The sequence below is a fragment of the Dama dama genome, chromosome 12, assembly GCF_033118175.1.
Source record: "Dama dama isolate Ldn47 chromosome 12, ASM3311817v1, whole genome shotgun sequence".
NCBI lineage: Eukaryota > Metazoa > Chordata > Mammalia > Artiodactyla > Cervidae > Dama > Dama dama.
Window position 1 is genome coordinate 83,552,070 of NC_083692.1, and position 10,824 is coordinate 83,562,893.

The 10,824-nt window shown below is 49.3% G+C and overlaps 1 protein-coding gene across 2 annotated transcripts in view; it reads right to left on the reverse strand.

Annotated features, from left to right (window-relative positions):
• THSD4 (thrombospondin type 1 domain containing 4) overlaps window positions 1–2,481 on the reverse strand; it is a 648,360-nt gene extending 645,879 nt beyond the window's left edge. The window contains exon 1 of one of the 2 annotated variants that reach the window (XM_061157947.1): window positions 2,353–2,481. In XM_061157947.1, the coding sequence (XP_061013930.1) occupies window positions 2,353–2,410 (58 nt within the window). In that variant the 5' untranslated portion in view covers window positions 2,411–2,481. Of the gene's footprint in view, window positions 1–1,776; window positions 1,869–2,352 lie in introns of those variants that run through there. The other variant, XM_061157948.1, reaches the window with a different exon arrangement.
• Window positions 2,482–10,824: the final 8,343 nt, after the last annotated feature.

Sequence of the window (10,824 nt, forward strand, 5' to 3'; positions counted from 1 at the left end):
GTGCTCTCAAACATAGAGACTCCCAGCCAACTTGGAAAAAGGTGGTATGGAGAGAAATGTGGGGGGATGGGCAATCAATATGCAGACACTCTTTAGGATAATGTGACTACAATCACAATAAGCACTTCTGGGTCAAAAAAAACAACAACACCCCTTCAAGTCAAAATATCCAATCCTGATCTTATTTCCAAACTTTAGCTGTATTTAACAATGAACTGGCCACTTCTTCATGGGAGACTGAAATAAAGATAAGCCCAAGCTGGCACCCTGCTGGATGCTGGGCATGGAGATCACACAGGTTCAGCTGACTAGCCCTGCCCACAAGAGGCCACACCAGTTGCTTGTTCAGTGGGGGCTCCAGTATCCTGATCACCCAAACTCGCTTCCGGGACCTCTGGGAAATCCCTGTTCCAGTCCTGCAGAAGTTTATAGGAAAGTCCCGGGACTCCCATCTGCTTCCTTACATTAATTTCAGGGCTAGATTTTGTTTTCCAAGTAATTCAACCACGGTGCCAGCAGAAATCAATAGGAATTGAGTAGCGCTGTATTTAAATTACCTGTCAAAAAGGTTTTCTTCTTTGTATTTTGAGACCCAATAAAATCCTTTTCAGCTCAATCACTTCATCACTTTTATCAATGAAGTAGAAGACGTGGGCAGGTTATACAAATTTTAAGATTTTAATATTTAGACTATGCGGTGCCTGGGTGCCTTGGGCTGGGAAAGGACAGCTGGACAAGATGATTCGTTAGACCTCTCTTGGGTTTCTATTTCTCTTATTCCAAATTCCAACAGGCATCCCATGATCGCTTTGGCTACCCAGGTCCGAGGCTTCAGATTCACTGCCTGCCAAGGGATAAAGGGCTGCGTGATGGGGGTCACAAAGGAGACCGGAAGAGGCGCGAGCACGCACATTCAACAGGCTGGACTGGAGCACCCCGGCGCGGGGCTGAGTGGGGATGCTTAAGGAGATCCCAGACCCCACACATTCCAGATGCTAAGTGGGCTCGAGAACGACCTGAAAGCTTCTTCCCAAGTTAGGACTGATGTTATTTCAAAGAAAAAAAAACAAAACAAAACAACAAACCCCCAGTAACTTCGCGATCGCTAAACTCCAGCGCGGGCTAGTTCCGTAAAAGCTAATCCTACACGCGCGCCCAGGGACCGCAGGTACTTGGGCTGCACTCGAGGAAGTGTCCAGAGTTGGCGGAAACAACCCATCCACTCCGGCTCCCAGTGGCGCTGGGTTGCAGAGGTTTAGCTCAGACACATACACAGATCTGAGGCTTTCTAGAAAACGGTGTGGCCGAGGCCCCAGGATGGGGCTCGACGCGCGCCGACCGAGGCTCCACCAGCTCTCCCGCCCGGGCAGGAGGTTGGCGAGGCTCGCGGGCTGGGTGTGCACTCACCGGTTCCCAGCTACCCCGACCCAGAGAGCTGGGGGCCCAACTCCGGGCCGACCAAGGTTGACTGTCCCGAGAGTTTCCGAGTGGGAGGGTGGAGGGGTGAGTGCTGGCGCCGGGACAGAGCAAATCCCCCAGAAAGCGAAGAGGGGAGAAGGAGGCGCAGCCGTCGGGACGGACCAGACGCGCGCTGGCTCCCCCTGCTTGGTTCGGGAGCAGCCCCCCGGCGCCCCTGACACACCCACTGCGCCCGCCGCCCGCGCCAGCCCTCCTGGCCGTCCAGAGGGGGACGGAGAGGCGGGCAGCGGCCGGGCCGGAGCGGGGGCCCCCGGGGCAAGGCGGAAGCAAGCGCGCGACGCGGGCGGCTCTGCTCACCTGGCGGTCGGTGTCCCCGTGCGGCCAGCGGCTGCCTTGCCTCGCCCCCGCGTGGTTCCCGGCGCCGGGCAGCCCCGAGCCCGCCGCATGGACGGCCGCCGCCGCCGCCGCCGCCCCGCGCCCGTCCTGCAAGGCTCCCGCTGCGCCGGGGTTCCGCGTCCGGCTGCGCGGGCGGCCAGCGGCTGGGGCGCGCGCGGAGAGCTCTGGCTCGGAGTTTGCGATCGGGAGAGCCGGGATCCGCGCTCCCTCCGTCCCTCCTCCCTCCCCCACTCACGGCCTCCTGCTGTCATCTGGAGCCGCTCCTGCCGCCCCCTGGCGGCCGCCTCGGGAAGCACCGGCCCTCAACCCACCCGCACGTCGCAGAGGGCCCCTTACTAGTGCCACTGAGCCCCGTGTGCACAGAGAACAGACATCATCCCCTAGGAGGACAGTCTAGACCGAGGAAACCAGGGAGGAGCGTGGCGAGAGTGGAAGGAAGAGGTGCCCGGGCTGGCCAAATAAGAGGAAAAAGGGGTGAGACCAGGAGGTAAGCTGGAGAGAGAGGGTGGAAGGCTTTGGACTTCGAGCTAATCTTACTTATCCTGAGGTTTGTGAGAGCCCCTGAAGGGGCGAGGCACAGGAGGGATGCGGGCATCTTTGCGTTTCGGAGCAACCATTCTGGCTGCACCAGGGTGAGGCTGAGGCTGGAGGAGGGAGCCAGCAAGGAAACTTGCTGTAAACAGGAGAGAATGCAGTGACTCTAAGACAGGAAAGGGGACCCCTGGTCTAAAGGGCACATGTAGTCACACGTGCGCACTCACACACCAGAAAAGACTCACTGTCTCCTTCTGGAAGCAAGGGACAACGGACAAGAGCCCTCCGAATTCTAACTAGGATTGGACAGCTTGAGGGAGCAAGAAAACAGGCTTCGGACAGCCAGAGACATCTGGTACTTTTCTGGTCTTAGGGTAATACTATGTTTCACACACACACACACAAACCCCACATACACACACAGGAAAAAAAAAATCCTGCTGCAAAGCAATAATAATAAAACTCAAAGTTAGATTCATATATCTGCGCCCTTCTTTTTACTCATTGGCAAATATCATCCCAAAGAAGGCATGACCAAAGTTACCTAGATAGCTAATGGCAGCAAAATGACTAGAGCCCAGTTTCTTGGGTTCCTAATGCAGTGCTACATTCCTTACATTCAAATGGAGGCCTTTAGAGCTAGTGAGGTTGGAAAGAGTGACTGTGAGAAAATGTCCCTGCTGTACCAGGAGGAGGTGGAGGTGACCTTAAATATTTGAAGAGATTGTCCAGATACAGGTAGTCTCACTAAATGAGTCAGCCTGTTTGTTTGTGACTGCCTCCGAAGCCCGGCTGCAGGAGTTGTTTTGAGAGTGCAGGTGCGTGGTGGGACAATGAAGGTGGCAGCAGAATGGGAGCTCCCTGCCCCGGAGCCAGGTCAAACAGGGATGGGTGTGGTGTGTGGGAGCAGTTCGGAGAGCAGCAGGGCGGGTAGCCCCCAGAGGAAAAACATTAACAAAAGAGAGTAACAACCCAGGAGATTAGGACAAAGAAAAGGCTCTGACTTTGAGTGCAGACTACTGGCCTGGAGCCTGGGCGGAACCCGTTCTCCCTGATTCAAGTTGGTCCAAATCGGGTGAAATAATTCCACTTCAGTCAAACAGATTTTGATTGGACCAGGTGGCTCCTGGTGTAAGTGGGATTAAATTAATTCTGAGTGTCATGAGTCCCTTGAAAGTCGAAGTGTTAGTCTCTCATTTGTGTCTGACTCTTTCTGTCTCCATAGACAGTCGCCTACCAGGCTCCTCTGTCCACAGAATTCTCCTGGCAATAATACTGGAGTGGGTTGCCATTTCCTTTTCCAGGGGATCTTCCTGACTCAGGGACTGAACCTGGGTCTTCAGCATTGCAGGCAGATTCTCTACGGTTTGAATCACCAGGGAAGCCCCATGAGTCCCTTGGGTCCAGATTAAGTGGCTCTAACAGTTCTGATCAGTTTAAACCATTTAAAATGAGAGAAAAATTATGGAACATTGGGATATACTGAATGCCAATGCACTGGACACTTAAAATGGTGAAAATAGTCAACTTTTTGTCATTTATATTTTACCACAGTTTTTTTTTTTAAAAGAGGAAAACTAATAAAACTTGTTCAAATTGGATTGATTTATTAACTTATTGAAGAGATATATACAGAGTGCTCAGCAGGGTCTTGGTACTGAGAGGGAAAGATGAAATGAAGAAAACATTCGAGTCCAAAGAAGCTCCGAGTCAGACAAGAAAGGTACAAAACAACAAATCATACTGGTCGGTGGTGGGTATAATTGGGACATCTGTAGAACTCATGGGAGGGGATCAGAAGTCTGGAATGTTCTGCCTGAGCTGAGTCTACAGGATAGGAGAAGTTCGTCAGGCAGAGCACAGTATGAGCAGGGCTTAGGAGCCAAGGGTATGGGTTTTTTTTAAACTAATTTTAGACATACAGACAAGTTGCAAAAATAGTACAAAGAATGCCCTTCTATTCCCACCCTTCTTCCCTTGATGTGAACAGCTTACATAACCAGAGAGCAATTATTATTGACCTAACTTGATCCAAGTGACCTAGGCTGGCTTTCCAGAACTGGTTCTGAACCACTTCAAACTTGTTCAAAGAGTTGTGACCATATTCTGCTTACATGTCCCAGAGTGTTCTCTTAAAGTCAAGACTATACTGTGAAATCCAGTCTCATTTTAAACAGAAATATTTACATTATATATATTAGAAGAGAATATTAATAATTATATAAAACCAGCAAGTTTTCTATCTTTCAGTCCTGTTGCATTTCTACTTAACTGTGTGTGTGTGAGCGTGTGTGTACACACGCATGAACCAGATTGGCAGGATTTTGTCCTCATGTATGAGATAAACAGACTTCCCAGGTGGCGCTAGTGGGTAAAGAACCTGTCTGCCAATGCAGGAAATGTAGAAAAAATGGGTTAGATCCCTGGTCAGGAAGATCCCCTGGAGGAGGGCATGGCAGCCCACTCCAGCATTCTTGCCTGGTGAACCCCATGGACAGAGGAGCCTGGCAAGCTATGGTCCATGGGGTCACAAAGAGTCGGACATGACTGAAGTGACTTAGCAAATGCACGTATGAGATAAACAACTAGCCCTCAGCAGCAGAGAAGGCACAGTAGAATGGGTGCCTCCGAACCCTCCCAGGCCACCCCACAGCCCTGGCAACTCCCTGGAATGTCAGTGTCTTCTAAACACAGCATCCTGGAGGGCAGCTGCCGGCTACCCTTGTGCATAGCTGCTCGCCACTCACGAAACAGCCCATACTGTTGATGGAGGCCTTCTGTTACAAAGCCTCTTTTCATTGTTCCCTGAAACCTTTTCCCTGCGACTACTCCCCATTGACCTGAGAAGTGACTCCTAGAATGAGAAACAAAATTCAACCCCTCTGTCAGCTCCGTGTACACAAGGCAGCCCTAGTTTCCACCTTCTGCCCAGTATAGTGTTTGTCGCTCATTCGTATCCAACTCTTGGTGACCCCCATGGACGGTAGATTGCCAGGACTCTCTGCCCATGGGATTTCCCAGGCAAGAATACTGGAGTGTGGAGCCATTCTTTTCTCCAGGGGAATCTTCCTGACCCAGGGATCAAACTCGGATCTCCTGCATTGCAGGCACCAGGGAAGCTCAGTACAATTATGGATTGTTAACGCCCCCTTCACTCCCTTGTCCAAGTTGCTGGTCATCCTGCACAAGATGGCCAACCACCTTGCTTTATTAATCTGTTGACTGCCTAGTGCCACATGCCCAGCGTTCCTCCATTCCTTCTAGGGGTCCTCAGCCTGGAGCACAGTGTCAGCACCAGTGAAGGCTCCCAAATGTTGGAAGACCAATGGTGTACTGCTGAGAGCAGCTTCCTGGGATTTCAGAGCATATGGGACTGGAATAAGGGCCAACTATGAACAGACTGCAGGAAGGCAGCTTGGGACAACCAGACCTTTGTGGGGGAACATATGAGTAACACAGCTTCTGTACTTCACTCACAAGCACTTGACCAGGAATCCTTTTACTAGCAGAATATTTCTTGGGGCTAGTGTTCCAAAAATTATGCTTTGAAAAAATACTGCTCTCTACTCTTGACAAACACTAGTGTTTTCATCTTAATGGCATTTCAGGGGGTTGTGTCCCAGCAGGGAAGAAAAGCCCTCCATTATCCCTACTTTGTTAACATTTGGAGGTGGAAGGGGAGCAGACTTGCAGTCAAACCCCTAATTTCAGGCTCCAGCGAGGTACTTTCAGGATCCATCACCAGGCTTGCAAAATTGTCCTTTTCATCTTCTTGGTTGTAAACTTTTGTAGACTGTAAAGTCAAGGCAAGCTTGTGCCCAATGAGTAATAAGGAAATAAGGTAAGCGTGATTTAAACAAAACAACGTGACACAACACAGCCCCTTGCGAAGGGGTAAACATGTAGTTTTAAGCTGCTTCTAAGTACCTTGGGTGAGTGTTAAGAAGCTTTCTCTCCCCTGCTTGCCTCCTTAACTTACTTCTTTCTCTTCCTCCTCTAGAGCATCTGGGACAAAGACCTAAAGATCGAGTTCCTCCTGAGGGCCTGCCTGGGGCTGGCGCCCACGTGACCACACGAGAGAAGAGCTGCAGCCTCAAGCTCAGAGGACAGGAGCAAAAGGACTTAGTGGAACATGGGTTTCTGATGAAGTGTTGGGGAGTCTTCAGACTATCTTCAATTTGTCTAATTCCCCTTTCCTTTCTTGCCTCATGGCCAGAAAGAGGAGATAGGAAGCCTCAAGAGTTACCTGGTACAAGACAACTTCTGGAATCCCAAATATTCCAATTATTCCTCTTTTTCCTCTTTGAAAGTGGTAATACTCTCAGCTAAGGAGCATCACTCAGGCGGAAGCAGCTTCTCTCCAGGAGTAGCAACACTGAGCAAGGTGGAGGGTGGACAGCACAGCCTCTTGATCCACAGGCTCCCTTTCTCCTTCTGGCGATGATTAACCGGACAGAGACAATTGATGGTGATGGAAAAAGTCCACATGCAAACGCCTGCTCCTCTCACACATGACTGGTCATTGTCTCATTCATCCATCCAACCTGTATTTATTAAAACCAACTAGGGATGACTGAAAGGAGGAGTTAAGTGAAGTCAGAAGAGGACAAGGTGGGAAAGATCGTCCTAGACAGAAGAAAACATACTTGCAAAGACCATCAGGGGAAACGTGGCCCACCTGGGATCATAAAGAAGGGCTGTGTAGCCAGGGCTCAGGGAGAGAAAGCGGGGAAGTGGGCAGCGGGCGGGTTTGGCTGTGTGAGCCTTCCAGGCAGGGTTGACGAGCCTCTGACCACCGCAAAGGCACGGGCATGTCCCATCAGAGCAGACATAAGCTACAGGCTGGAGCAGGGGTTTAGGGCCGCCCGCTGCCTTAGATGCTGGATAAGGGGTCCCAGAGGGGAAGTGGGGGCAGCTCAAAATAGTGGCTGTTCATCAACCAATACCAAAAGGCATCATCCCATAATCGACAGGGAAAGCCATGGTGTGCAAATCAGTTAACAGTCAGTGATACTTACCATATGTAAAATAGATGACCAATGGGAACTGGCCGTGTGACTCAGGCAACTCAAACTGGGGCTCTGTGATGATCTAGAGATGTGGGATTGGGTGGGAGGAGGAGGGAGGTTCAAGAAGGAGGGGACATATGTATACCTATGGCTGTATACTTATGGGTGATGTGTGGCAGAAACCAACACAATTTGTAAAGCAATTATCCTCTAATAAAAAATAAATACTTTTTTTTTAAGTGAGTGATGCTTATGGTCTTTTCTGTGAGCTGGGTTATCTTCAAATGAACAAGAGGAAGCCTCTGAGGGAGTTTAAGCAGGGGCTGACCTGACCAGATCTGTGTTCATCCAAAGGGAGAGGGAAAAAAAAAATTCCTCCAGTTAATTAAAAAAGGAAAAAAAGGTACTATAAAACATCATTCCACGACTTTTTTGTAAAGCAAAAATAAATGCAAAATAAATCCATCACTCTAAAGGAATGCCCTGTGTTTGCCTTCCCTGCCCCCTGGGAGACTCTCCTAATAAGGTCTTGGCCTTCGCTCACTGCCCATGCTGCCCTCGTGACCAGCACCGCGCGGCTCCAAGGAGGCCACGGGGTCAGAGGTCTCAGCAGACGGAGCAGCGTCGCTGTGTGAGGCTAATCAGCTTACACGGTGCCTGAAATCGCTGTCACCTTAGCCTCATTGGCAATTTTCCCTCTTTTATCAAACTGGCTTTTTGTTGAACAAATTGACTTTTACAAAGTCTCAGAGATACCGCATGTCCAATTCAACACTGGCCAGATACACCTTGTACATAAAACCCAGGCACTACAGACCACAAAGTCAAACGGTCTACAGGTTCATTGTTCTACTTTGCCCGTCACCTTCATCCTGCCCCTGGTGTCAATACATAAAGACCTACTGCATGCTGATTGTGACATCTTGTCAGTCTTTGCTGCCAAGACATTGGCATTCCTCTTTTCTTTTTTTTTTTTTTTACTGTTTTCTGTTTTATACTCTCTGCATGATGGTGGCATCCTCTCCTTATGAGAAGCAGTTTAGCGTAGTAGAAAAATACAGGTAGCTCCCAACCTCCATACCAGCGTCACTTGCCGGCCATGTCTATGTAGAAATCACCAACCTCGGACCTGCGGTCCCCTCATTGAGAAAATAGGAAGAACGTATTTATATCTGTTGGAAGAAAAGGGACTCATACCAAGCCCCTCCCAACCCTCCAATCTGTGATTCTCTCAGAAACTCTGCAATAGGGAAATTCTGTGGCCCATTTTGGATCCATCTGGGAAAAGATGACACATACAGAGAAGAATGTGACATCTTTTTAAAAAATTTCAAGCTGCATTTGAAATGGCTTGTTTCGTATAATGTAGAGAATTACCACACAACTCTAGTGCCAAGTTATGGCTTCAAAAGAAAACTCCCCACAGCCTGTGTCACATCTTCAAGGCTCACTGACATGGCTGCTGCGTTCATTTATTTGGGAGGGATGAGAGAAGGAAGGCCTGCTGGTTGTGTGAACCCTGGAATGACTTCAGTGTTCTCCTTGAAGCAGCTGTTGGTCCACAAGCCAGAGGATCCATGGCTGGCTTCTCCCTAAGGTCACCTTTCCCTATTTCAAACCACAAAGTTCTGGAGGTGGAAGAAAGCACTTCCTCTGTCTGATGCGGGTAAGTGAGTGGCAAACAATTCTGCAAGTATGTATGTGTCTGGTCAAGACCAAGAATAACTACCACGGAGGCCAGGACTTGAGCTCTTTCAGGGAGCCCCTCCACTGTCCTGCCCCTCCGAAGTCCACGCATGGAGAAAGCTGGGGTCTCATGCTGTCAGAAACAGCTATCAAAGCCACTAAAAATATCTTGAGTGTCAGATCGCATGCACTTTACAGCTGAGGACTTTGGGCCCTACTCAAAGCACATTTAATCTAATCAAGCGGTGTTTTTCCTTCTTTGGAGTCAAAACAAAAACACCACTGGATCTTCCTCATGGGCTCATCCAGAGGTTTGGTCCTGCGGTATGGACACAAATTTCTACTACTCATGCCTCTCTCCAGAACTCGTCTATGGATCTCGACTTTGTTCAGGAAGAGTCCCGAGACCCAAGAAACTTTTCTTCTAAAGTGTTGGCAGGACTATCACCTCCAGGGCCGGCAGTCTGAGCAGTGGGGTTGCTGCCTTGTTATAGCCACGCTTTCTGGGAAACAGACTCACTCAGAAGGACAATGCAGATAATGGAGTGCAGTTTATTACGCCGGCGGGCCCAAGGCAGAGTCTCCTCTTAGCCAAGGACCCCGTCCAGCATTTGTGAAAATCTTTTATACCCCATGCGTATGTGCCCAGACCCACCACCTGCCCCATGTGTACATGTCTAAACCCACCACCTGCCCCATGTGTACGTGTCTTAAACAGTCAATAGTCAATAAGCCCGCAGTTACATTTCAACCAGTTAATAATCGATAAGTCTGTGATTACATCTTGACAGATACGAAAAAGTTTATGACCTGTCCGGAGACAGGTGTGATTACGGTATGCTTCCTCTTAGGCAATGAGTAGCCTGGATGTGATCTTCAGGATTCCTCTGTCTGGAGGGGGTCTTATCCTTCCATTGTCGTCCTCACAGGCACTAAGCAGAGAGTTCAGAGTCCACTGAAGAGGCAGTCGAGCACAGCCAGCACGGACAGGCCTGAGATGGAGTTCAGGCCCTATGAATTCCTTCTTCAGCCTCATCGCTACGTCTCCCTGGGAAAGGACTGTACCTACTCTTGTGCCCATCAGAGAGCAAGCCTGTGAAGGCGGAAGTCTTTAGACAAGCGAGATCTCCACCTGCACCAGCCGGTATGATCCATTCAAGGACAGCTGCACCACGGGTAGGAGGGTAGGGGGAAGGCTACAGAGTGGGGTGGTCTGAAGCTATGATTCAGAAAAATAAGAGCAGCTGGTTTATATCTGGTTCTAGACATGTGACCTTGAACATTTGCTTAACTTCTCTGAGCCTCCTTTTCCTCATCCAGAGAGTGGGACTAAACATGGCTGACCTCTCAAGTAGGGAAATGGGTAGACAGCATGCTCATGCCCTTTACCTTCTCTCTTAATTTTTTTAGGATATTTCTGCTGGTTGTTTTTTTTTTTTGTTTTGTTTTGATGTGGAGCATTTTTAAAGTCTTGATTAAATTTGTTACAATACTACTTCTGTTTCAAGTTTTGTATTCTTGGCCTGAGGCATGTGGGATCTTAGCTCTCTGACCAGGGATTGAACCAATACCCCCCTGCACTGGAAGACCAATTACGTTCCCTCTTAGAATTTTGAGAGAAGGTGGGCTATGTCCGTGGTCTGTTCCCTTTGTCTGGCTAGCTGCATTGCTGTTCTTCCATTTTCACGGGAACATTCCAAGGATGAATGAAGGGTACGGGATCAAGCAGAGAACAAACATAAGCAAGAACAAGCATGTAGATTAATATACAAACTTCTGA